Below are 26,655 nucleotides of genomic sequence, written 5' to 3' on the forward strand. Positions count from 1 at the left end.
GGGATGGTGTCATGGTCAGGAAGGCTGACTCCGGACAGCATAGATCCGATCCCTGGCTCTGAACTCCCTTGCTGGGGTGTCCTTGGGCATGTCGTTTGCCTTCAGTTTCCTCTTCCGTAAACCGGGGATAGCCATGGTGCCTAAACCCTAGGCCCATTTGAGGATTAAATAAGATCGGGTATGTTACGGCCCTTAGCCCAGGGCCTGGCACAAAGAAAGCTCTCCAGAGGCATTTCCTCATCTCTGCTCATCTTATCCCTCTGTGAGACAGGCACCACTGTGATCGCTTCTACCTGACGAATGGAGGAAACCAAGACTTACCCACGTGAAGTTACTGGCCCAGTTCACATACTGAGGAGAGGCAGGGCTGGGATTCAAGCCCAGGGGGGCAATCCCACAGCGCCCTTCGGACCATGTCAGCCTGTAGAGAGAGCCATGTATTGTGTTCCTAAACGAAAAAGAGATACATCCTGTTGTGATGAAGTTTGGGGGCAGCACCCAGATACTTGGTCCAACACCAGTCTAGATGTTGCTATGGAGGCATCTGAAAAACGAAGTTAACGTGTACATCAGTAGATTGATCAGGTTACCCTCTGCAGTGTGGGTGGGCCTTATCCAATCAGTTGAAGGCCTTAAAATAAAAAGGGGGAAAAAAACTGAGGTCCCTCCCCTACAGAAGAGGGAATTTTGTTTCCAGACTCAAGAGTCTCTGCTGGGTCGTCGGCCTGCCACCTGCTGCCTGCTGCCCTACCCTGCAGATTTTAGATTTGCCAGGTTCCACAATCATGTAAACAAATTTTTAAAAAAGTTTTAAAAATTTATTTTTAGTGATCTCTACACCCAACGTAGGGCTCCACTTGACAACTCCAAAATCAAGAGTCATACACTCTACCAACTGAGCCAGTCAGGCGTCCCCATGCAAGCAAATTTCTTAAAACAAATATCTCTCTAGATACACACTTCCCATTGGTTCTGTTTCTCTGAAGAGCCTTGACAAACACATAGCCCATCCCAGGAGCCCCTGGTGTGGCTCTAGTGAGTGAATTAGACAAAGCCCTCATCTCAACAGACTCCTGAGAGATGTATTTCTGTTTGTTTGTTTGTTTAAGAATTATTTATTTATTTGAGAGAGAGTGAGCAGGGGGTAGGGGCAGAGGGAAAGGGAGAGAGAGTCTCAGACTCCACACTGAGCGGGAAGCCCGACATGGGGCTTGTTCTCACGACCCTGAGATCACAACCCAAGCTGAAACAAAGAGTCAGACACCTAACAGACTGTACCACCCGGGTGCCCATATTTCTGTTTTATAATCTAACACCAACTATCTACATTTTGTAAATTCTAGCATGAGATCCAGATAGAATTCTTACATACAGTTGCAATCAAATAAAAAGTTTAAATTCCTAATTGGACAAGGGAAGGGGGAGACGCTTGGCGAAAACCCTGCAGAGAAGCCCAGAGAGGACAGCTAGATTTCCCGACCCTGGGTTGCCACTGTCTAGATTCACTGGGTCCCTGAGCCCTCCCTCCTGCCCCAGTCAATCTGCAGCAGATGTGGAGGGGAATAAGGACTCTGCCCTGACCTTGGGGGAGTCTTCTGGCCACATGACAGCAGTGCTCTGAGGGCCACTGAGCCAGCCCAGGTGAAGGTCTAGCCATTGTTGTGGGTCGAATTGTGTCCCTACACAATTGTGATGTTGAAGTCCTAATCCCTAGTACCTCAGAATGTGAACTTGTTTTGGAAATCAGGTCACTGCAGATGTAACTAGTTAAGAGGAGGTTCTAGTGACTACAGCGGGTACCTCATCTGACCAGTGTCCTTATGAAAGAGGAAATTTGGACACAGGTGTGCACACAGGGAGAAGGCCACGTGAACATGAAGGCAGAGACTTGATCCTACAAGCGAAGGAGCACCAAAGATTGCCAGCAAACCACCAGAAGCCAGAAGAGAAGCTTGGTACGGATTCTTTCTTACATCCCTCAGAAAGAGCTGACCCTGCCGACACCCTGCTCTTGGGCCCCTAGCCTTGTATGCCTAGCCTGCGGCAAGACAATAACTTTCCACTGTTGAAGCCACTTGGTTCGTGGCACTCTCCCTGGTGCCCCCCAGCTCATTATGCCCGTCATTCGTGGCTGTTGGCTACTCTCTTCTCAGATGGCCTTCAAACAGCCATCCATGTGTCCTGAAGACCAGAAGGGAATGGCCATGCCTAGCTGGCTCCTGGGGAGCCGTTTTTACAGATCTGGTATCAGAATCTTTAGGGACTTGCTAAAATGCAGATTTCCAGGCCCCAGTCCAGACCCATTGAGTCAGAATCCAAGGTTTGGGGTCAGCATCTGGATTCTCAAAGGTTTCTCCAGCTGATTTTTTGTTTAAGATTTGTTTGTTTGACAGAGAGAGAGAGAGAGAGACTGCACATGAGCGGGGGCCAAGGTGGTGTTGGGGAAGGGCAGAGGCAGAGGCAGAGGGAGAGGGAGAGAGATCATTCTCAAGCAGACTCCCCATTCAGCACAGAGCCCGACACGCGGCTCCATCTCACAACCCTGTGATCGTGACCTGAGCCGGAATCAAGGGTCAGACACTTAACCGACTGAGCCACCTAGGCGCCCCCAATCTTTTTTCAGTACACATTTTTTAGAACAGTTGTTTGCAGAAAAATTGAGAGGATAAAGTACAGAGAATTCCCACGCACTCAGCACTAACTTGCCGTACTATCGTACTATTCACACTTCACATTAGCATATTTGTTAATGAACCAATACCGATACATTACTATTAAGTAACACCCAGAAATTATTTAGGTTTCCTTTGTTTTTACCTAAAGTCCTCCTTTTCTGTTCCAGGATCCCACAGTACATCTTTTTTTTTTTAAGATTTTATTTATTTATTCGTCAGAGAGAGAGGGAGAGAACACAAGCAGGGGGAGCAGCAGGCTCCCCGTTGAGCAAGGAGGATGATGCAGGGCTCGATCCCAGGCCCCTGGGATCATGACTGAGCTGAAGGCAGACGCTTAACTGACTGAGCCACCCAGGCGCCCCCACATAGAACATCTAGACGTCGCTTCTCCTTAGGCTCCTCTTGGCTACGGTGCTTTCTCAGACTTCACTGCTTTCAATGACCTTGATAGTTTTGAGAAGTACTGGTCAAGTATTTTATAGGCCACCGCACTACCAGCATCTGCCCCATGTCTTTCACATGAGATCGGGGCTCTGGGTTCTGGGGAGGAAGACCATGGAGGTAAAGGGCCATTTTCATGACATCATATCAAGAGGACATACCAGCCAACGCGACTTATCACTGTCGCGGTTGACCTTGATCACCTGGCTGAAGTGTGTTTGTCAAGTTCCCAGCTGATTTTTTTGCCAGATAAACTGGAGGTGATGGGCAGAAGACCTCTGACTCTGTGACAACTCTTTCAGGTCACCGTTCAGTAGAAAGTGGCCACAGCAAGCGGTCGGCTCACACGGAGCACAGATCTTCCGTGCGAGGCGCCGCGGCAAGCACCTCACCGTGATTTCACTTGTTACGACCCCAGCAGGCAGGCAAAATCGTTATTCCCACGTCACATATGAGGGAGCTGAGCTTCTGAGGCCCCACGGCCAGAAGCCAGCAGAGCCACACCCGGCCAGCACTGCTCTGAGCTGTGTCCTGCCCCCACATGCAGGTGACGAGCCGGGCTGGCTGGGGCCTCCTCTCCCAGGGTGATGGCAGGGGCAAGAGACGTTCGGGGCTTCCCCTCAGGGCCCAGACTGGAACCTTAGCCAGAGGCCAACTTGCTCCTTCTAGCCCAAATGTTCTGAGCGGGAAAACATCCACATGGATAGAGGTTAAAAGAGAGCCAGGCCAAAACAAACAAACGAAAAACAAAACAAAACAAAACAAAAACACACCCAATCCACATGGGATCAGATCAAGGTATCCAAAGCCTAGGAAAATCAAACTGGCAGGAAAAAATGGCTAAAAAAATTGTTTTTAAAGATTTTATTTATTTTTGCGAGAGAGAGTGCACACGCGCGTACACACACGAGAGAGAGAGAGAGAGAGAGAGAGAGAGAGAGAGAGAGGAGGGGCAGAGAATCAGGCTCAATCAGCCCCGATGCGGGGCTCAATCCCATCATGACCTGAGCCAAAGGCAGACTTAACCCACTGAGCCACCCAGGCGCCCCCACAAAACTGGGTTTTGATCATTTTCCCAAGGGTATTAGAATAGAGCCTTTTTTTTTAATGTAATCTCTACACCCAACATAGGACTCGAACTCACAACCCCAAGATCAAGCACTGCATGCTCTACAAACTGAGCCAGCCAGGCTCCCCTGGAATAGAGCCTTTTGACGCCCTATGCCCCATATTATTTAACCAGTCCCTTACTGATGGATGGTAATGGCCTTTCCTGTTTGTCACTATTACCTTGTAGCTGTGACCATCGAAGTACCTTTACTGCCTGCAACTTATGCCAGAAGACAGACCCCTAAAACCGTAACTGCCGAGTCACAGGGCAGGAGTATTTTTAATTTTGACACATACTACCGGGTTACTCCTAAAAGGCTGCAAAGTTGTACCTTCCCACCAATAGCACAGACGGCCCATTTTCTCACAGTGTCACCAATATTGGACATTCTCTTTTTATTGTTTGGAAAGGCAAGGAAAAGTCGTATCAGTTTCATCTGTGTGTCTTTCATTATTAGAGAGATTGACCATCATTCCCGGTTTATTAGCCATTTGGATTTCCTTTCATATATACACAAAGAATTCATCTCATTTGCCCAAATTTCTCACCTTTTTCTTATTGTTTTATAAGAGCTCTTTATATATTATGGATATCCACTACTTTTTTAAAAAGATTTTACTTATTTGAGAGACACAGCATGTGCACCCACACATGAGCAGGGGGGGCAGAGCGAGAGGGAAAAGCAGACCCCCACTGAGCAGGGAGCCCCGATATGGGGCTCGATCCCAGAACCCTGAGATCATGACCTGAGCTTAACTGACGGAGCACCCAGGGGCCCCTGGATATTCATTCTTAAATATATTACAAGTATTTTTATCTGTCTTATCATTTGTTTATCATCTTTTCCTCATACGCAAGTTTTTCCTTTTTAATTGGGTCAAGTTTCTTGGTCTTCTTTCTTACAGTTTCAGAGTTTTATGCCACATGTAGAAAAGCTTCCCCTATGCTTGCTTTCTACACAGTTATCAGTTCCAGCTCACAACAATTCTTATCTTACCCATCCACTGACCCGCCAGCCACCTGACCTTTCAATGTCCCCACACAGCTCTCCAGCCCCGAGGCAGAGCTCGAGTCCCAGGGCCTGCCGGGACCAGGAAGCCTCTGGGTGCCCAGCCCTGGCCTCAAGCTCTTCTCCAGCTCCGCGGCCACCCGGGGAGCTGCGGCCTGGATGGCATCCTGGATGCTGTGTAAGTCCCACTGGGTCCTCAGGAGGGCATCGTCTAGGGTGAAAAAGCCATCCCGGGTACGCCGCACTTGGGAGCAGACAGCAGTGGTCTTCAGCTCCAGGCCGATCTCATGCACCAGCCTTCGCAGCTGCTTCTGCGTCTCGTGCATGCACTGCACCTCTGCCGGGGACACACAACAGACCCGAAGGTGGGAGCACGGCCTCTGGTATCTGCTGATCTAGATCCACACCCGTGATACCTCTTGGCTGTGTGATAACCTCAGCAGCAGACCTTAGCTCGCTCTCCAAGGCTATGCTATTCAAAGTGGAGCCCAAGGGCCAGCCCTGAAAGCTGATTAGATGTGCAGAATCTGGGGCTCCACCCAGACCTGCAGAATCAGAGTTTGCTCTTTTTCAAAGACCCCCAGGAGATTTGTGGGCAGGTGAACTTCCAGCAGGCTCCCTAGTCTAAGAATTAAGGCTCATCTGTAAAATGGGTGGTTGTGAGGCATCTTAAGAGATAATGTACATAAGGTGCTTATCATTGGGAGAGTCCTGGTCCGCACTCAAGGAGCCCTCGTTAGTAGGAGAAGAGCGAAGGGAGGGAGGGGCCGAAATAGGGTGGGACCGGGGAGGTGAGGGTGCTGTCTGATGGCCCACTGCAACTTGGAACACTCTGAGGCACTGGAAAGGAACCACGGAGTATAACTTGCTCGCTAAGGTCTGGCTTCAGAGCGTAACTTGGCAGCAGACAGGACAGGATTTGATCTGTGCGATGGGCCAAGTTCAGTCCCGGGCTGAGAAGGAAGCTGGCCCCTGGTGCCTTAGCCAGCAGAGATCAGGGCTGGCATGTGCCGGCCTCTGGAAGCGCATTCCACAGTGGCTCCCTAAACCCAGGAGCCCCATCTCACTGCTCCAACTTCCTGGGGCAACTCACCTAAGAGGAATTCTGGAGGCGCGAAGGAGACACATCGGATGCCTGTTACCAACATCGGGGACTTGCCCATGGGCCGAATCAAGCCTCTCACAGCCATATCGTAGGCCTCCTGGGTCTGCAAGTCCAGGTCGGAGTACCTGGGGATCAGAAGGGGGCTGGCGTGGGATGGGGAGCTGGGTCCAGTTTACCCCTGGCCCTGCCCCACTCATGAAGAGCTTTCCTGAAGCTCTTCTTTCACTTTCCATCTTCCCTGCCCCTCCAGCTGCCTTTTTCTCTGGCCCCTCTAATCCCTAAATGCAGGCTCTGCCCACCTCTGCAGTCTCCCTAGCTTCCGGTCAAGCACATGCTGCCTGCTCCTGCCCCCTGCCCCTAGATCATATGATGTGGGTTCCAGGCTTTCCTCTCCACTAAATCATATACTCCCACTAAGGCTAGCTGGGGTCTCCTGTTCCCCCTTGGTCTCCCCAGGAGCTGGCCTGGCACAAAGAAACGCTCCTGAGTGCTGTGGAAGGAAGGGCTGGTTCATGTCTGCTTTCGGGCTTGAAAAAGAAGGTCCATGGAATCTGCCCCAGGGTGGGCGGAGCCTACAGGGAGCCCAGTGGGCACTTCTTACTCTTCCAGCACTTCCTCAAGAGCGCCCTTCAGGAAAGTGAGGATTGGGCTCCACTTACATCACCAGGGCCTTCTGATGGGAACCTTGAATCAGGGCCAGGATTCGGTCCAGCTTCTCTCTGGTCACATGGTCTGGAAAAGCCAGGGGATGGTCAGGACATAAGTGCCCGCTGAGGACGTGCAACACACTGACAAACCAGCCCCATCCTCGGAACCTGCAGGAATCCCAGAGCATCCTCTGGTCCCAGGGCTCCCAGTTAGGGGGTGGAGAGTCCTTTGAGACTCTTATGAAAGCCCAGGACTCTCTTCTCAGAAAGTTAGGCCTGAACTCAGCATTGTGAGGACATTTTTAAGGGGCTCATAGACTCCAAGTTAAGAACAGTTTCTTCTGGAAATGAGGCTCAAAGCTGTAATATGACTTATCCAATATTCTAAGCCAGGTCCCCTGAGCCCTAATCTGGGTTTTTTTTTTATGCCAGGGACCCTGGGAGGGAGAGTGCCATCTGTCTGAACACAGACACAGATGGCAAGAGGGAGCGGCTCTGCCTGCTGGTCCCACCAAGTGACTTGGGCAGGCAGCTGCTAAGCCTGGGTATGCTCACAAACTGCTAGGAGGCTGATCCTGGGGTCCAGTGCGGCAGGTGCCAATTTCTGGCTCCAAAGGCCAGAGTTCTGGGCATAGGTGTGGTGACCAAAGGCCTGCCAGCTTGGAAGGGCCTAGGCCTCTTATCCCCTCTGTCTGGCTTTCTTCATGCTCTTGTCTTATCTGAAATGTACCCACCACTGTCTCTTCCCTTCTCCTTTACAGCCCAGCTCAAATGCAGCCTCCTCCAGGAAGCCCTCCGGGAGCTTGTCACTTCTTTCTCCTGCCTCCTGCTGCTCTGCACCTGGGTCTCTTTCCCGCATTTAATTTGTTTTGGTCTGGGTGGCTCAGTCGGTGAAGCGTCTGCCTTCAGCTCGGGCCATGGTCCCAGGGTCCTGGGATCAAGCCCCACATCAGGCTCCCTGCTCAGTGGGGAGCCTACTTCTCCCTCTGCCTGCAGCTCCCCCTGCTTGTGCTCTCTTTCTCTCTCTCTGATGAAATTTTGTTTAAATCTTTAATTTGCTTTGGTTTTAACATTATTTTTTAGTTATGTAATTGACATACGAATCTTCTTTAAGAAATTTATTTATTTACTTTTTAAAGACTTATTTTATTTGAGAGAGAGAGCATGTGCATACACGTGCACACAGGGGAAAGGGGCAGAGGGAGAGGATCTTAAGAAGGCACCTCTCTTCTTTAAGAAATTTAGATCAGGGGGCACCTGGGTGGCTCCGTGGGTTAAGCATCCACCTCTTGATTTCTGCTGAGGTCATGATCTCAGGATCGTGGAATCAAGCCCTGTGCCAGGCTCCCCACTCAGTGTGGAGACAGCTTAAGATCTTTTCCCTCTGCCCCTTCTCCCTGCATGCACATTCTCTCTCTCTCAAATAAATAAATAAAATCTTTTAAAAAAGAAAAAAGAAAGAAAGAAACTTAGATCAGCATTAGCAAGCATCTCCCCTCCTCCAAATTCCGGCTTCCTCCCTACCAGAGTGTCAAGGTGGTAACTGCCTTTGGACATGTTTCGTATGCTGACACACCCACATATCCAGATTATATAGTGCTACTCTGCCACGGTCTTCATCCGGCCCAGAAGACATAGAGGTGCGCATTTGCCCTCCCTGCTAGACTGAGTTCACCGAGATTGGGGACCCCCTCTGATTCACCAAGAGCCTGGCACATGGCTGGTGCCCAAAAACATCTGTCAAAGAAGAAAACGTAATAGATCTTATGGAAAGTGCTAGAACATAGGGAGGGTAAGAAGTGAAGAACGAGCCATCCAACCATCCATCCACCTACCTACCCCCCATCTACCTCTCCATCCATCACTAATTATCAGTTGATTACTGTTCTGAGAGTCCATCTAGGTCATCTGGGGGTTAGAGGAGCTTCCCTGAGGTGCCATTTATGCCAGGTGGGGAGGCACAGGGGGAGCACAGGGCAATTGTACCTGGAAGACAGAATGATGTCCCCAAAGCCTCCTATAGCCAGCCCAAACTTAGTGTGTTGGAGTCACTGAGGGCTGCATGGCCTGCACGGGGCTGAGCAGGGAGAGGAAGGGAGAGCAAACGCAAAGGCAGCCACGGCTGCTCTCCTCCCACCGCCCTGGGCTCCTGCGGGCTCTCACCATATGTTGACTTCTCCACCAGCCGCCCATCCTCACAGAAGTCATCTGTGGCTTTGCCCAGGAGGCCACGTACTGTGTAATCCTGCCAGGACAGGGAGAGAAAGATGTTAGAATTCCTGCTCGTCCTCAGCACTGAGGACGGAGGTGCCCCCCAGCAGCTCCCACCCCCAACCTGCTAGACAGGCTGCACGTCGCGGGGGGGTCCTCAGGTCTCCACTCAGGGAGCCAGGCATTCAGGCCCACCCAGCCACCCCACTGTCCCCCCAGGGAAGGGCACCAGACGTCCCTATGACAGCAAGCACCTGCCCACAAAGGGCGCTGCCCACCTCTCCAGCCAGACCTGACAACTTATCATGCCGGGCCCCTCCCAGTGCACCCTGCTGGCTTCTCCCCAGCCTCCAAATAGGATCTGTGCAGCTAACGGCCTCGGCCACAAGGAAGCGATGATGCCAACGGTGACAGTAATTTACGGAGCATTTACCACGTGCCAGGGACTGTGCTAAGTACGGTGCATGTAGTTACTAACTTAACCTTCAGGGTGACCCTACAGAAGAGCCACTATTCTCTCGCCCATGTTACAGACGAGGAAATGGAGGATGCTAAGTAATCCACCCAGGGACCCGCAGCTGGCAGAGGGGCAGAAGCCGGTTTTGAACTGGAGCCGTTTGGCTCCAGAATCCGTGCTCTTAACCACTAAAACTGGAGGCTCTCTAACGCAGCACCTCTGTCCCCACTCATGGTGCCGGACTCCAGGGCCCCAGGCCAGATGCAAGCTCCCTGGTGCCTGGACGGTGATGCCCACTGCTCAGTCTTGGGGGGAGAATGGAGTGGTATCATGATCAGGCTCTGGGGTCCGACAGATCCAGGTTCAAGCCGCAGTTCCGTTCCTTACAGGCTGCACGACCCTGAGCAAATGACATCCCCTCTCTGTGCCTCAGTGGTCTCATCCGTAAGGCGGGTTAACAGCAGATCCCACTTTGCAGGGACGTTGTGAGGCATCCACGAGGGAGTCCAGGTGCAGTGCTCAGCGTAGAGCCACCGGCACGTAGTAAGGGCAGCGGTCATTACCACGCTATCCTTAGTCTCCCCCAGCACACGGCCACGAAACAATACTGGCTGCTGGCCTGGGTGTTCCCCCATGGAGTCCTCTCAGCTTCAGATTCCTGCCAGTGAGCCCCAGGGAAAGGACCAGGGGCTAAACGAACCGTCCCCAGCACCCCCATACCTTGGTGAGGTGAGCATTGTACATGCTGGTAAGGAGCCTGCGTCCGTGTCCCACGCCGAGCACTGGAAGACACCCAGGCTGATCTCACACCTGGCTCCCCCTTCCCATTTCGCTGGGATCTCCAACCCCCATAACCACCACCAGAATATTTCCATCTCTGATGCTAAAGCCAGCCAAGAGGGCAAGGACAGCTTCTACAGGGAGCAAGTGAGCTCCCCTGGGTAGATATGAAAAAGCAGGTTTCAGGGCCCACCCATTTGTACTGACTCTGACTCATGGAGGGGAGGGGCCTCGGATCCTTAGTAAGCGCCCCCAAGGGGTTCTGATGCACTCCAAAGAAAGAGACCGGTGGCCCAGTCACACAGACCTGCCCTCAAATCTGGGGTGGCTCTAAGCATGTCCATTAGCCTCCTTGGGCCTCAAGCTCCCCATCAGTAAAATGGGGATACAAGATACTGTCTTGATCCCTGTGGGTATTGTGAAGACTGAGGCAATGCATAGAAAGAAATGAGCACAAAGGAAGGGCCCAATAAAGGGGCATTGTGGGGACTCCCTGCCTTTTCCGGGCTGTTTCTCCCTCTGCCCGGAGGACAGAATGACCCTCCATTCACTCCTGGGGAGGGAGGACAGGGAGAGGGAGCATGAGATCATGTCTGCCTGCCTGTGCCCCAGGAAGTGAGACAAGGGGACTGTGACTACTGTGCATGGAGGATGTGGCCTGGGGACACAGATGGCTCATGACTCAGGGCTTTGTATGTCCAGCTCCAGCGACATTCAGACCCTGGCCAGTGGGGCCAGAGTCGTGCGCTCGGCTACCCCACACAAGTGATGACACTTTTTGCTCCCTGGACCAGGGGCATTCACTAGCCACATGACCCAGACCGAGTCACCTAAGCTCCTGGAGCCTTCTTTTTTTCATAACAATCATCAACTATCTACCTAATAAGGTTGTTGTCGTGAAAACATGTGCATGAAGGGCTTCGTACCGCATGTCACATGCAGGGATCACTTGATAAAGGTGGGCAATTGTGATATGCACCCTTCCACCAGCTGACCAGACTCGGGGCAGGAATCAGGGGAGGAAGGCAGCGGCGGGAAATGGCAGTCAGGCTGGAAGTGGGCTGGGTTCGATGGTAGTTCCCCGGTCTTCTCCCAAGACTGTATTATGCACCCCTGGGCTCACCACATCACCTACCAAGCACCCCAGATGCTTGGGCATCCAGCCGGTGTCCCACGCCAATCTTCAGGCTGGTGAATGCTGGTCCGCAGACTAGAAAGAAAGAAATGAGGTCCCTTTCTTCAATGAATCCAGCCTCCAGGATGACTTTAGCCTGCATCATGGTCTCATTCCTAGGATGTAGCTTTATGGAGCCCAAACCAGGATCAGGTTGGACTCTGAGGCTTCCCCACCACAGAATCTGGGGCCTAGAACCACTTCCTCAGTTCCCTGGGCCCAGCAAAAGGGCTTGTTACCCTGCCTATCATCTTTCCTCTGGTGAGAGGCTTTGAGGGGACTGGGCAGAACACTGGGACTCAACTTCCCTACTCAGCTGCGGCAGAAGGGGAGTCCTGGGCACCCCCGTAAGAAAATGGAGGTGGTAAGTTCCTGAAGGCGGGGCCTGGGTCCCAAGTTCTAACCCTAGAGCCCAGAACTCACTAGGTGCTCAGGAAATAACTAGTGAGGGATGCCTGGGTGGCTCAGTTGGTTAAGCATCTGTCTTCAGTTCAGGTCCTGATCCCAGGGTCCTGGGATGGAGCCCTGCATTGGGCTCCTTGCTCAGCAGGGAATCTGCTTCTCCCTCTCCCTCTGCCCCTCCCCTTGCTTACACACTCTCTCTCAAATAAATAAATAAACGTTTTAAAAATTAAAATAAAAACATTTTTAAAATGTGGGGTTTTGTGTATCAATTATATCTCAAAAACGCTATTAAAAAAAAAAAAAAAAAAAGACTGCATGTAAGAATGAGCCAGAAACATATACACTTCTATAGACCAAGAGGTATCTGGGAGAAGGATACAGGATGGTTAAGCGCCCACTGAATCCAGGCTATGTTACTTAATGTCAACACTAAGGCTCAGCTTCCTCATTTGTGAAATGAGAACAGGACCCGCCTCACAGGGTTGTGATGAGGATTTAGTGGAATGGTACTTGGTAAAAGCTTAACACAGTACCTAGTAGAGAAGAAATCTTCAGTCCATCATACTTGTTATTGCTTCACTGTAGAGTCACTAAATATCACTGTCAAAGGGATTTTAAGTGGTTTCTGGTCAAGCCCCTCAGTCTTCCTAATCTTGTCTAGTGACAGGGAGCTCACTACAACTAGTTTCATTCTTGGGCAGTTTTGTTGACTAAGAAAGTCACTCTTTCCCAAGAGCCCCAAACTCCCACCTTAGGACCACCTGAGGGTCTCAATTCCCATCTGAGGCCCAGAATAGTTAAAAGGGGTCAACAAGCTACAGGCCACAGGCCAAATCATCAAGCCTGTTTTTTTAATGGCCCATGGGTTAAATTTTTTTTTTTTCATTTTTAATGATCTCCAAAAAAACAAGAAAATATTTTGTGACAGAGGAAAATTATATGAAACTCAAATGTCACTTTCCATAAATAAGATTTTATTAGAACACAGCCAGGCTCATTGCATTCCATATTGCCTACAGGTTCTTGGCACTACAATGGCAGAACTGGGCCTGCAAAGCCTAAAATATTTGCTATTTGGCCCTTTCCAGGAAAATTTGCCAATTCCCAGTCAAATTCTTCATCCCCACTGTGGCCCTTCAAGGATCTGGGACAAGAGTCTGAGCACTGACTGGGACACTGACTCGGCAGAGGCTGCCTGGGAAGTGACACCCAGGCCCCTGCCCGAATGTGCCTTACCCAGCGGATGGTTGGTGAGGGTGGGCACACTCGTGGCGGTGAGAGTAAGCGCCTTCTCTTCACGGTCTCCCACGGGGCCCAGCAGGAAACGAACACGCTGCTCGGGGGCAGGAGCCTTCCCAGCATTGACACCTGAATACACAAAGGTAAAAGATACCAGGTCAATTCTGTCCGAACACCTGGGGGAGGTGGGACAGAGAGGTACGGAGATGAAAAGGAGAAAGCCCACGGTGTAGCGAATAGCGGCAGCTAAGAAACAGGCTTGGGTTCAAATTCTGACTCTATCACTTAGGACAACAGACCCTACGGTTTAGCTCTCTGAGCGCAGGGCGAAGGGAGGAGTAAGGGAGTATACAGACTACAAGATTAGGAAAGCGCTCTGCCCAGAGGACTGGGTCACGTGACTTTATTTTGCCAGGAGCATCAGAAGCGGAGAACCGGAGCCGGATCGTGGATCGGTTCGAGGCGCTCACCCTTCAGAAGCTGCAACTCCACGGTGTCCCGCAGGTGCTTCCATTTTAGCCCCGGGGGCTTGTAGACCGCGAAAAGCCCATGCAGCCGCGCCAGGCCGCGGGACCCCATGCCCCAAGCCCGCGGCGCCGGCTGGTGAAACAGCCGCCCCTGAACGGAAGTGCCGTACGGTCCCACTCCCAAATATGGTCCTGACCATGGGTGCCGCCATGTTTCGCAGCCGGAAGAGGTTCCTGTCTTATTGGCCTCGGGGAAAACGCGCGGAGGAGTGGAAAGTAACGCCCGGGTCCCACTTGGGGACTCTTTCTGGGAGTGAGGGGAAGTGGGGAGAGTGTTGCTTCGGTGGAAGTAGGTGATAGACAGGTCGCTTGGATTTCCTTCTCAGACTTAGCGATAGGGCCCTCTCCTGTCCGAACTACGATTTTTCTCCTTCAAAGGCCCTTCGGGGCGCTCGGCGGCCGGACAGGTTTGCGGCCTCCGCCCTCCGCGCGCACCCTCCCGCGGCCGCCGGTGAGTGCCGGCTGCCATGGCGACGCTGCTGCGCTCGGCCCTGCGCCCTCTCCGCCCGCTCGGCGGCCGCCGAGGGCCGGCTGCAGGCAAGTGGTGGAGGCGGGAGGGAGGCCTGGGGCGCCAGGCTCGTCTGACCGCGGCCTTTTCCTTGCCCAATAGATGTGCCGCTCCGAGGCGTGCGCCATGGCGCTGGCCTGCTCTACCCGGGGCACATCCCCACCTCCCCGCTGCAGAAGGCGCTGCTGGCCGCCGGCTCGGCCGGAATGTCTCTCTATAACCCGTACCGCCACGGTAAGGTCGCCCGCGCCCGCGCCCGGCGCTTTCGGGAGGGCAGCGGGGGATCGGCGCGCGCCCTTGCCTGGGGAACCTGGGCAGGTGCCCACCTCTCTTTACCCGTCTCCTGGAGAATAGACTAGGTCGGGGTTCCCAAAACTGGCTGCATCCCATCATCCCGCGTAAGGTTCACAAAAATGCAGATGCCTGGGTCCCAACCTGAGCTCAGTCCGAATCAGCCCGAGCTTGGGGAGGGGAGGGGCCGAAGGGACAGCATTTTTAAATAAACTACCTACCGGAAGATTCTGTCGTCCAGCCACATTGAGAACCCGTGGACTAAATAGATGTAAACAACGTTTGTTATAACATACATCAAATTATAACATCCCGCTGAAAATTAAAGTTTATGAGGTCGGACACCCTGACTGCCCTGTTGCACTCTATCAGCATATTTTAGATTGTGCCTGGCACATAGCAGATGCTCAATAAATGTTTGCTGGATGTATGACGGGAACATCTTAGGGTTCTACAGTGCTTTTCTCATTCTCAGGATTCTAAGTCTGGAAGGTATTATTTATTCCTACTAAGAGAAATGACAATGCTAACTGCTCACTGAGCCCTTATGCTGGTTGCTCACAGCACTAAATGTTTTATATGCACGATATTCTTGATTTTTCACATTAACCCTGTAAGAAAGGTATTCTCCACATTTCATAAATCAGCACCCTGAGGCTTGGAAGTGTGAAGCATTTTGCATAAGTTCACTTAGTAATTGCACCTGAACCCAAATCTAGCACACTGATATCTAAGCCTGTAATCAAAGGAGGCATGATATTCTGATGTAATAATGGGTGTAAAAGTGATTTATAAACTCTTTAGAACACTTTGCTAACCAGAGCCACCTCAGCCCATTAGATAAATAACAATGACAATGACTGTAGGTACATGTATTGAGCCCCTGCCATGTGCCAGGTGATTTGCTAAATGTTTAACAGGACTCCTTGTAACTAAGAGGTAGTTAGGATTTTGGTTTATCATGTAGGAGACAGGCTCAGACGCAGGCCAGTAACTTACCTACGATCATATCTTCCATTTGTCGCCATTTCTTTCCTTTCAGACATGGTCGCAGTTCTAGGGGAGACCACAGGACACCGTGCCCTGAAGGGCCTCAGGGACCAGATGAGAAAGGATCCAGAGGGTGCCGAGATCCTGCAGTAGGTCCCAGCTGTGCCTGGGGAACTGGGGACATTCTCTGGGGATCCTGATCTCTCTGGAGTCACACTGTGTTCCCCTAGGGAGCTCTTCTTGATGCCCTGGCCGTGGAGGGCATGCTGGGCACTGCCCAACTCCATGGGTGCCATTCACAGACACACTATGATGACCCGGGGGTAGTGCAGTGTGGTGGCCTCAGCCCAGTTCCCGCCACAGGGCCCTCTGCCTTCCCTAAGCTCCCATAACAGGCTAGCTATAACCCCCACCCCTGCAGCGTCCTTTGTGAGTACCCTGATCACACCTGGGGCTTGCTCCCTAGATGATGCCACTGCAGGCAGGAACCATGACCTTATCTTGTGGTAGTCTCCTCAGTCCCTGCCACCGTCCTGGCCAGAAGCAGGAGCTGCTGTAGGATTTGTGGCCCTATTGTTGCTCTCTGGCCCATTCACCTCCCACACCCTTGCTCTAGCTGGACCTCTCACCTGCCTTTGCTGCTGCCCTCACAGTACCTAAGTCCTGCCTTCTGCCTTGCAGAGAGCGTCCCCAGATCTCGCTGTCCACCCTGGACCTGGATAAGCTCCGTAGTCTGCCTGAGGGCTCCCTTGGCCAAGAGTATCTCCGTTTCCTGGATGTAAATGTGAGTTTCCAGCTTCTGTGCATTTGGCAATCACTAGGAAAGGCAGAGAAGGGCATGGGAGTGACGTCCTGAGGAAGGAGGAGTCCTGATTAGCCATCATGGGCAGGTGTGCTTTTTGTCTCTTGTGCCAAGGCTTTGTCGGGTTTTGTGGGACAGGCAAATGGGCCAGGAACTCATAGCCGCTCAGTGGGTGTCGGCTGCCAGGCTCATACTGATCTTGCTGAACCCTCCCAACAGGAAAGTTCATGCTTGACCCTCCCTGTCGAGTATGTCCTATTATTATCCCTTTTGGTAGATGAAGGAATGAGGCTCAGAGCACTTAAGCAACTTGATGATTTCATACAGCCAGTATGAATGGAGCCAGTATTCATACTCATGTCATGCCTTTTTTTTTTCTTTTTTAAAGATTTTATTTTTAAGTCTGTCTCTGTACCCAGTGTGGGTCTTGAACTCACAACCCCAAGATTAAAAATTGCATGCTTCGGGGCGCCTGGGTGGCACAGTTGTTAAGCGTCTGCCTTCTGCTCAGGACGTGATCCCAGCGTTCTGGGATCGAGCCCCGCATCAGGCTCCTCTGCTAAGAGCCTGCTTCTTCCTCTCCCACTCCCCCTGCTTGTGTTCCCTCTCTCGCTGGCTGTCTCTCTCTGTCAAATAAATAAATAAAATCTTAAAAAAAAAAAAAAAAGGGGGAGAAAAGAAATTGCATGCTTCACCAACTGAGCCAGCCAGGTGTCCCCAGATCATGCTCTTAGCTGCTGTATTATGTCCCTGTGTTCTAGAGACAGTGCTGTCCGCAGGGAATGACAAGTTGTGGCCCTCTCTGCCCCAGGCAAGGAGGACAGGAGCTGGTGGGGAGAGTCCCAACTGCTGAGGAACTCATTGAGGTGTTTAGGATCTGCCATGTACCACCCATGGTTCCAGGTGCTGGGGATAGCATGGTGAACCAGACAGACAAAATCCTGCTCTTGTGGCGCTAATATTCTGGTTTGGGGAGGAAATCAAGTAATAAAACATTTCATATAAAAATTCAGGTCACATATTTATTGACTACTTGGAATGTACGACACTGTTCTCAGTAATTGAGATCCAGCGAATGAAACCTGCAAAGAGCTGGCCTGTGTGGGGCTTCCATCCCAGTGGATGGTGCTGTGAGAACAACATCCTGAGAGAGGACAGGGAAGCGGGTCGAAGGTGCCAGTTCCGATAGGGAGGTCACAGGAGGCTCCTCTGAGGAGACGCAGAAGAGGAGGAGCCAGCCCTGAGGAGAGATGAGGAGGGACAGGGGTACTGGCAAGTGCGAGAGCCTGTGTGTTTAAAACAAGGAAGGCGGGGCGCCTGGGTGGCTCAGTGGGTGAAGTGTCTGCCTTCGGCTCAGGTCATCTCAGGGTCCTGGGATCGAGCCCCGAATAGGACTTCCTGCTCATCGGGGAGCCTGCTTCTTACTCTGCCTCTCCTGTCCGCTCGTGCTGTCTCACTGTCTCACTCATGCAAGCGCTTTCTATCTCTCTCTCTCTCTCTCTCGAATAAATAAGTAAAATCTTTAAAAAACAAAAAAGAAAAGGAAAACTGAAAAGAGAAAAGAAAAACTGACCAACGTGGCCATATAGGAGTGAGTGGAGGAGAGGCAGCCAGTGGCTGGGAGGAGAGTGGGCCCAGACCCTGCCAGCTGTGGGAAGAAGTCTGTGTTTTGTAACAGGAGCAATAGAAAACATTGAAGGTTTCAAGCAGGATAGGAACATGACCTGATTTATATAAAAGGACCTTAGAATAACAGCTGGGTCGCCTTCCCTGTCCCAGCCCCTCCGCCCAGTATACACATACCCCATCAAATCCCCTCTGTCAAGTGGCTCTCCAGCCCACTCCAGGTTGCTCAAGAGCTAGGCTTCTCGGCCTCAGCTCTCACTATTGACTTTTTGGGCCAAATAATTCTTTTTTGTTTATTTTTATTTTTATTTTTAAAAATTTATTTGCGAGAGAGCACGAGTTGGGGGGAGGGAAAGGGGGAAGGAGAAGCAGACCCTGCTGAGCAGGGAGCCCAACACAGGACTCGATCCCAGGAACCTGAGATCATGGCCTAAGTCGAAGGCAGATGCTTAACCACCTGAGCCACCCTGGCGCCCCAGAAACAGATAATTCTTTGTTTGGAGGGGCTGCCCGGCGCTTTCCAGGATGGTTAGCAGCATTCCTGGCCCCTCTCCCTAGATGCCAGTAGCGCCCCCTCTAAGTGATGACAGCCCAGATCTCTATGGACATGGCAGACATCCCTCAGTGGACAGTTGAGAAGCTACCGCTCTAGAAGATGATTTGTCCCTGAAAGAATGATCTGCTCCCCGTACTCTCCTGACACCTGCTCCTGCCCTGTTTTCCACCATCTCCTCAGTTTTCACCAGGCAGCAAGTTACTTCATCAGTGGGAAACCCATCAGGGTGGCCGCCTTCTTCTGAAGTCCCCAGAGCCTTTCATCTTGTTGCTGTGGAGGGGATGGGACTGCCAGGGCCTCCCTGGGCAGCCTGCCCAGTCGCAGCCCTAGTTGTGATAATAGCCATAGAGATTGTGACACTTGCAGGGCACTGAAACCAGCAGCCCACAGGATGTGAAGGAACACCTTTGTCCCAACAGAGATTGAGATCGAAGTTCAAGGTGAGGCCACTCTCCCTGAGGCTGTCTTTGGTAGGGGGGTCTGGTCATCTTGTGGCATCAAGATTATGGGCCTGGGCTCTGGAGTTAAGAGCAGCCTGCATTAGAATCCTGCCGCTCTTCCTCGCTTTATGGCCCTGGGCAAATCATTTGACCTCTGTGAGCCTCCTACTGCTTATCTGAGGTCAGGGGACCTAATGTTTATCCTCCAAGGCACTTACAGGGCTTGTAATTAATGGATGTTAAGGCTACTGGCTTTGGAATCCAGTAGACTTTGTTTCCAGTCCTGATTCAGCCACTTGATTAGCTGTGTGATACTGGGCAAGTTAATTTCTCTGAACCTCATTTTTCTTACCTTTATCTGAGGCTCCTAAGTACCTACCCCGCCCCCATGGGCGTGACGATGCCTTATGATGATATATGTAAAGGACTTCATACAGTGCTGGCACATAGTAGGTACTCAGTAAACACGGTTGCTATCACTGTGATCACCCTCAGCTTCACATGGCATGTAGAATGCCCTAGAGAAGAAATCGGGAACTGGGACCCAGTGAGATCGCAGACGCAGACCAAGGCCCTGAGCCAGCAGCCCCAAAGCAATGAAGACATCAAATCCTTTGGTCTCTGGACAGGCTGAGACCATGCTTTGGGAACAGGAACACTGGCTGCTCCCGTTCTGCGTGGATGCTGCTGAGGACTGAGAGAGGCAGTGGGTGGGTCAGAGAAGGACAGTTGTCATCCTTCCTGGGCTCAGAAAAGCCCCTGGAGATACAACAGCGAACAAAGCAGCCAGCAGCCGTGTGCAGCTAAAAGGCCACTACAGCGCCACGCACAGAAAGCGACCACAAGCCGACAGGTCGCTTCAGTCTGCTGTTAGCCACTTCAGTAAAAGCGAAAAGAAACAGGTGGAATTAACTTTAATAACCTATTTTATTTAACCCAGTGTACTGAAAATACTATCATTTCAACATGTAATCGATATTTCTAAATTACTGGGATTTCACATTGTGTTCTTCATACCAAGGCTTCGAAACCCAGTGTGCCTTTTATGCCTACTGCAGCATAGCTAGGTTGGAACTGTCCCGTTTCCAGGCTCAGTGGCCACCGGGGCTGAGTGGCTGCCATAGTGAACAGTCCAGATCTACAAAAGGGGCACATGCGCTGCGTATCACAGTACAAGGTACGGGACCCTGCAAGAGGCCCTAACACAGACCTGAGCAGTCTGAAGGTCACAGACAGCCTCCCTGCAGCGGTGACACTTAAGGCGAGTCAGAAAGGACAGGTGGAATTGTCAAGGTGAAGCTGCGGGTGGTGGGGGAGAGCACCCTAGGCTAGGAGCAGCTCATGTGAAGGATCGGGGCCGGGGTGCCTGGCTGGCTTAGTCGGTGAAACATGCAATTCTTGATCTTGGGGTTATGAGTTCAAGCCCCATGTTGGGCATAGAGATTACTTTAAAAAATTAGGGCCGCCTGGGTGGCACAGTCAGTCAAGTATCTGACTCTTGGTTTTGGCTCAGGTCGTGATCTCAGTGTCCTGGGATCGAGCCTTGCGGCGGAATCTGCACTCAGCACAGGTCTGCTTGGGATTCTCCCTCACCCTATGCCCCTCCCATGTGTGTGCATGAGCCGTGTCTCTCTCTCTCTCTCTCTCTCTCTCTCTCTCTCAAATATATAAATATTATTTATTTGGGTGAGGGAGAAGCAGAAGCAGGCTCCCCACTGAGCAGGGAGCCCGATGCTGGGCTCCATCCCAGGACCCCAGGATCATGACCTGAGCTGAAGGCAGATGCTCAACCGACTGAGCCACCCAGGCGCCCCCCCCCCCAAAATTAAATCTTTAAAAAGGAAAGTGTCAGGGACCTTGGAAGCTTCTTTTTTCCTTTTCTCCCCATTTTATTTCTAATTGTAGTTAAAAAAAAAACAACAACATACCATGGGGTAAGATAAGATAACATAAGAGTTGCCATCTCAGGGGTGCCTGGCTGGCTCAGTCAGAAGAGTGTGTGACTCTTCATCTCAGGGTTGTGAGTTCTAGCCCCATGTTGGGGGTAGAGTTTAAAGGAAAAAAAAAGTTGTCATCTTAACCATCTCTAAGTGGACAGTTCAGTCATGTTAAATATATTCACATTGTTGTAAAATCAGCCTTCAGAGCTCTTCCATCTTGTAAAACCGAAACCTTAGCCCCTTAAACAACTGTCACTTCCCGCAACTGCCAGGAGCTTCTCTGCCATAAATTCCAGCAGGCTTGGACCTTATGTGTGAGTCAGGGTCGGCCAAGAGGATGTCAGCGCCACTATATTCCCTGCCCAAGGACTCCCCTATTGGCAAGTACGGACAGAAACAGTCCATGGTATGAGTCTGGTGGGAGTGGTTGACAGTCAAGGAGAGGCTGGCCAGTGTGGCCTTGGGAACAGTTGGGAAGAGATCTAGGGGAGGTTTATGGTTGTCAGAGGGTCTCCCCAGATACCCGCGCACCCACCCGATTCGTGGACGATGAGGAGCTAGCCTATGTGATCCAGCGGTACCGGGAGGTTCACGACATGCTCCACACCCTGCTGGGGATGCCCACCAACATCCTGGGTGAGTGGTAGCCCCCAGCCACCTTGAGAGTGGGGATGGGCAGGGTGGGGCAGGGTGTTCTAGCTGGCCTGTCCACCTGGGTCTGTCACCCACCAGTCAGCCGGCTCAGTGCCTCATTTTCTGCTTTCCGAGCATCGTGGTAGCGTCTGTGCCACACATCCCCTCTCCGTCCCGCTGCCTCTGTGGTTCCTGAGCTGACGGAGCAGCACCCAGGCATTGGGGCTCTCTGCTCGGAAGCCCTCCGCAACTCCCTAAGGCCTGTAGGAACCACCCTGGACTTCTCAGCCTGGCTTTTGGAGTCCTCTGCACCCTGACCCCAAGCTTCCTTCCCAGCCCTTATCTCCTTCTGTTCTTTCTTGGACCCTCTCCTTCACCCCAAGCCAAGTGCTCCAAGGCCCAGCCTAGACCAGGACTGGGCACGGTCAACCCCAGTAGAGATCAAGAGAGGAGCAGACGCTTTGCTCTGCTCTGCCAGGAACACCATGGCCTCTCCTCCTGGGCCCTTCTCACCTCCCACCCCATTCCTCACCCTGCCCCCCAGGGGAGATCGTGGTGAAGTGGTTTGAGGCTGTCCAGACTGGCCTGCCCATGTGCATCCTGGGTGCCCTCTTTGGACCAATCCGACTCAGTGCCCAGTAAGTTCTCAAGCAGCGAGGGGTTGGGGGAGGGCCCAGAGGAGCCAGGCTCCAGGAAATGGGACAAGCATTCAACCTTCCTGAGCCCCCCAGTGGTTCTCCAGGAAGCCAGGGTAGTAAGAATGAGGCAGAAGGGTGCAACTGGCCTGGCGCTGGGTCTCCAGGGCCATGAGTGAAGCCTGGATGTTTCACAGGACTCTAGGGTACCCTGGGCCGGGCCTCCGTGTTGAGTCAGAACATGGAGTTGAGGGGGTAGGGTACCAAATGCAGTGCTAGTTCCTGGAGTTAGGTAGCCTTTGATTTAAATCTGGGCTTTGGCGTATTCAAAATGTGTGGCTTTGGGCACCAGATTTTACCTCACTGAGTTTCTGTTTCCTCATCTGCTAATGGCGATAATAACTACCTTCTTTTTAAGGTGTTTGTGAGGACTGAGAAAATGCACATGAACTTCTGGGCACAGGGCGTGCCCGGCCCCGGGGAACTCACATCTTTTCTCCTCTGCTGCCCCTCAGGAGCCTGCAGGTGCTGGTTTCGGAGCTGATCCCGTGGGCCGTGCAGAATGGGCGCAGAGCCCCGTGTGTCCTCAACCTGTACTACGAGCGGCGCTGGGAGCAGCCCCTGCTAGCTCTGCGGGAGGAGCTGGGCATCACAGAGCCCCCCACCGTGCACGTCAGGGGCCCGGCCTAGGCCCTGAGCCGCTGCCCCCCCCCCACACACACACCTGCTCTAGGAGCCGAGGACTCTTTGGCCATTACCTTGGTTCCTTTTCTTTGAACACAGACCTTTGGATGTCATTTGTCGTAATTTGTCATAACCACTGATGAGTGGCTTTGAGGACCCCTCCAGGAGGGAGCCGGCAGTGCAGCGGGGTTCCCAGGGGAGCCAAGAGCTGCCCAAAGAGCACCGGGTGTGAGCGAGAATCAGTCGTCCAGCCTGGTGCTGGGGTGTCTCAGGTCCATGACTCCTGTTCTGCACCCGTCTCTGCCAACGAGGGTTTTCTGGGTGCCAGGCTGGGTGTCGTCCGGGAGGAAGGGTTACACCAGTTCCAAAGACCTGAGAAGGGGCAGGCGAGTCTCCACTGTCTGAATAAAGTCTGCCGTCAGACCGAGTGTGTGCTCTCCTGCCTTTGCCCAGTGCTGCCCGGGGCTCTTGGAGCCTTGGGCCCTCGAGCACGAGCAGACATCCCCTCCAGCCTGAGCTTCGGCTACTTATCTTCTGTCGTTTGGTCTGAAGTCAGTCTGGGATTCAGATTCCTAATTCCTCCATTGTTTTCCAGCAGAGGGATTTACGGCAGGTTTGTTCCCCTCCTTTCAGCCCATTTCATCATCAGTAAAAGGGGAAGAGAACCAACACCCACTTCCTAGGATTCCTGTGAGGATTTTGGAAGGGCTTCAGAGAAAGGGCCCCAGGGGCAGAAAGCGATTATCCCTAGTGTGTTCTCAGGTGAGAAGCCAGCTGTGAGGCTGCTGGTCATTTTGGATTGGCCCCCAGGCATTTTCCTTGGGTCAGGACCAAGGAGTGGGCACAGGCAGGGTGAAAGTATCACTGCAAGACTGGCTAGCCCTGTCTTGGGATTTAGAACCAGAAACACTCTCAAGATGGCAGAGCCTTTAGAGTTCTGGGGGGCCAGCTCACCATTGTGTGGATAGGACAACTAAGGCCTAGAGATAGGCAAGGGATTGCCCGAAGTAACTAGAACAGAGGCCACAAGACTTCCTGGTTGGGTTTCCTGTGCCTCAGTTTCCCTCTCCATAAGGGCTACGGTTTTATAGCTGTACTATGTGCCTCAGCAATTGAGATGCCTTATTGCGTTGATGCCTCCAACAACCCACAGAGATGTATTGCTTGTTTTGTTTTATTGATGAGGCAACAGGAGCAGAGCCGGGACTCGAACCAGGGGTTGTCTGAAACCTGCCCCACATTGCCACACCGGTGCCTAGCCCATCTTGTGCCAGCCACATCCCAGCCCAGGGCTCCCAGTGATGGAGGTGGGAGGCTGGAGGCCTACCTTGGATCTAGGGCCTTTTCAAGAGGGAAGCCCTGTCCTGAGCTCTTTGCTTCTGCAGAAAGAGGACGAGGTTGGGGTGAGCTTTCCAGACCTAATCCATCTTTGTAGTGTAGGCCACCTTTCCAGATCTGCCATGTTTCCACAGCTCTCCAGAGTCCAGGCAGCCCTACCCCCATGTGAGTACAAGTCAACAGTGCCACGTTTGGGGGAAAAGGTCAAACTCGCAGAATACCTTCTCTGCCCAGCTGGGGTTCACCTGCTCCAGCCACTTGGTACCTGAATGACCCTGAGCCCTTATGGCATTGGAGAGGTGGGCGCTGGGCATCAGGATTAGCTGGGAAGGGAGTCTGGTCTCCAGATCTTAGGGTGGCATTTTTGCCACCACCTCATGATTGGAAGAAAAGTTCTCCTGGCAATAGTTACCACTTCCTTAGTTCTTACCACAGCCCGTAAGTCCCTGCCAACTTCTACCTAGAAACGTCCATTCTTCATCTCAATAAACCATGGTGGCCTTCTTCTGATCTTTGGGAATAGCATTCTGTCCCCTGGTCCTCACATGGTCAACTACTTGTCATTCACATTTGCGTTCAAATGGCACCTTCTTGGAGAGGCCTTTCCTGACCACCCACTTGAAGAAGTGCCCTCCCCCTTGCCGCACCACACCATGTCACCTTATTTTCTTTCTGGCACTTAACCACTCTGAAATGATCTTATTTGTTCATTTATTTATGAGTTCTGTGTCAGCCCCAGCAGGACAGGGAACCTCGTTCTTTCCCCTCACTGCCGGGAACGGTGCTTGGCACACAGTAGGGGCTTGCTGCTTCATTAGCTGAAGGAGTGTATGCTAAGCCCAGAGCAGAGAGCCCCACAACAGCCTCACTTCACGGTGAAGACCCTGGGTCTCAGTTTGGGGAGCGTCCTCCCAAGTCACACAGCTGGACTGTGGTCTAGCTTGTTCTGGGGTGCCCAAGTCTGGAGTCCTCCTGTGGCTCAGAGAAAGCTCCCTTTCCCTCTGCCTGATTAAAGCCATTTGTAGCTGGTCTCAGAGCAATGTTTGGGGGCATAGGCTCTGAGGACAGACAGACCCGGCCCTGCCCCTGCCCAGCACAGCACCCTCGCAGTGGTCCCGTCACCCCTTTGAGCCTCTGGCTCCTCGCCTGCGACATGGGGAGAGCATATACGTATCCCACAGCAGGGCCATTATGCATGTGTGGCGACTTAGCGCATACGTGTTTAGGAAGTGGAAGCTCTCATTTGCCAGGAAGGTCTTTTGAGGCATCTGAAGTCACCGTGTCCACAATGAAGCCAGAGGTATGTATTCTGCACGCACCCGGAGTGGGAGGACTTCTGTTGTTCAGAGCTCCTAATGCCAAATGTAATCATGTATGTACAGGATAAGCATCCACTGTGTGCCAGGCGCCAAACCACTGCAGTCTCCTGGGGAACTTCCGTGCCTTGGAGTGAGTCCAAGTGTCGGTCTCTCATGTGGCAAGTCTGGAGGTTTAAGTGCTGATGTTAATTCTCTAATGCAGGGCAGATGGGGGACATGTCAGTGGAAAGGAGCCCACGGTGAGGTCAGCCTGAGCTCAGCCTGTCCCACAAACGATAGCACCCAGCTCCTGCCCTTCTTAGGAACCCTCAGGTTCCCTGCCCCCAGGATAAACTCCTCAGCCTGGCACACAAAGACCTTTCCAGTCACATTTCCCACCACCCGGCCCTCCCGCGGGTGTATCCCGATGCGCAAGCCCTCTCGTCCCTGGTTATTTCACCAATACCTTCTGAGTGTTGGCCAAACGCTGGGGGTCCCCCAGTGACGGAGGCAGCTGCATTGCCGCCCTCGTGGAGCTGAGCGGTTGCAGCAGCTGAGGGCCTTCGACGTGCCCGCCCTGTGCTGCGAGCTTGATGCAAGTCATCTTGTTGCGTTGGTACCCAGCCGTGGGAGGCGGGGACCCCGATGACTGCATTCCCATTCTATAACGAGGCCACTGAGTGGGCGCCTGGCTGACTCAGTCTGTAGAGCATAGGACTCTTGATCTTAGGGTTGTGAGTTCAAACCCTACGTTGGGTGTAGAGAGTGCTTAAAAATAAAATCTTAAAAAAAAAAAAATGAAGACACCAAGGCTCCATGAGAAGAGGTGATTTGCCCAGTGCCTCAGGTGGGACTAGGGGTGCAACCCAGATGTACCTGACTGGAAAGCAAAGAAGACAAGTTGTAATAACGTGTGGTGGGTGTTGACGAAAGTATGGTGAGCACTTGGTAAGGGGCAACCCATTTAGTGATCTTACCTCCACTTGCCTCTCTATGTGTCCAACTAGATTGTAAGCAACTGGAAGACAGACTGTGTTATTACCTCTGTGTCCCCTCACATCTCTCCCCCAGGCCAGGCCCAGGATCTGGGTGGAGTACTGCTTTGGCTTCACCATTGTGACCTGGCTGGGGGG

General features: G+C 52.3%; 2 protein-coding genes across 3 annotated transcripts; one reads left to right on the plus strand and one right to left on the minus strand.

Moving 5' to 3' along the window:
- Positions 1-3,965: 3,965 nt before the first annotated feature.
- Positions 3,966-13,932, minus strand: TRUB2 (TruB pseudouridine synthase family member 2). Its single transcript, XM_026514077.4, has 8 exons — positions 13,725-13,932; positions 13,252-13,383; positions 11,572-11,646; positions 10,377-10,438; positions 9,152-9,233; positions 7,001-7,073; positions 6,330-6,466; positions 3,966-5,573 (listed from the first exon to the last, which is right to left on the minus strand). The coding sequence occupies exons 1-8, from the start codon at positions 13,831-13,833 to the stop codon at positions 5,221-5,223; spliced, it is 1,023 nt and encodes a 340-aa protein (XP_026369862.3). The 5' UTR covers positions 13,834-13,932; the 3' UTR covers positions 3,966-5,220.
- On the plus strand, positions 13,699-26,320 carry COQ4 (coenzyme Q4). Of its 2 annotated transcripts, XM_026514081.4 has the most exons (7): positions 13,718-14,318; positions 14,392-14,523; positions 15,623-15,719; positions 16,252-16,354; positions 21,441-21,570; positions 22,112-22,205; positions 22,718-26,320. In XM_026514081.4, exons 1-7 carry the CDS (start codon positions 14,249-14,251, stop codon positions 22,890-22,892), a joined length of 801 nt encoding a protein of 266 aa, XP_026369866.2. In that variant the 5' UTR covers positions 13,718-14,248; the 3' UTR covers positions 22,893-26,320. The 2 variants fall into 2 exon arrangements, with proteins under 2 accessions (XP_057169769.1, XP_026369866.2); XM_057313786.1 differs by lacking the exons at positions 21,441-21,570; positions 22,112-22,205 and having other exon boundaries at positions 13,699-14,318.
- The last annotated feature ends 335 nt before the right edge of the window (positions 26,321-26,655 follow it).

The sequence above is a fragment of the Ursus arctos genome, unplaced genomic scaffold, assembly GCF_023065955.2.
Source record: "Ursus arctos isolate Adak ecotype North America unplaced genomic scaffold, UrsArc2.0 scaffold_18, whole genome shotgun sequence".
In the NCBI taxonomy this organism is placed as follows: Eukaryota; Metazoa; Chordata; class Mammalia; order Carnivora; family Ursidae; genus Ursus; species Ursus arctos.

Coding starts and splice junctions, on each gene's coding strand:
- TRUB2 (XM_026514077.4), bottom strand. CDS start 13,833: ATGGGGTCCCGCGGCCTGGCGCGGCTGCATGGGCTTTTCGCGGTCTAC. Junction 11,647..13,251: donor CCTCACCAACCATCCGCTGG/GTAAGGCACATT, acceptor CTTTCTTTCTAG/TCTGCGGACCAGCATTCACC. Junction 7,074..9,151: donor GGTGGAGAAGTCAACATATG/GTGAGAGCCCGC, acceptor TGGCTTTTCCAG/ACCATGTGACCAGAGAGAAG.
- COQ4 (XM_026514081.4), top strand. CDS start 14,249: ATGGCGACGCTGCTGCGCTCGGCCCTGCGCCCTCTCCGCCCGCTCGGC. Junction 21,571..22,111: donor GATGCCCACCAACATCCTGG/GTGAGTGGTAGC, acceptor CCTGCCCCCCAG/GGGAGATCGTGGTGAAGTGG. Junction 22,206..22,717: donor CCAATCCGACTCAGTGCCCA/GTAAGTTCTCAA, acceptor GCTGCCCCTCAG/GAGCCTGCAGGTGCTGGTTT.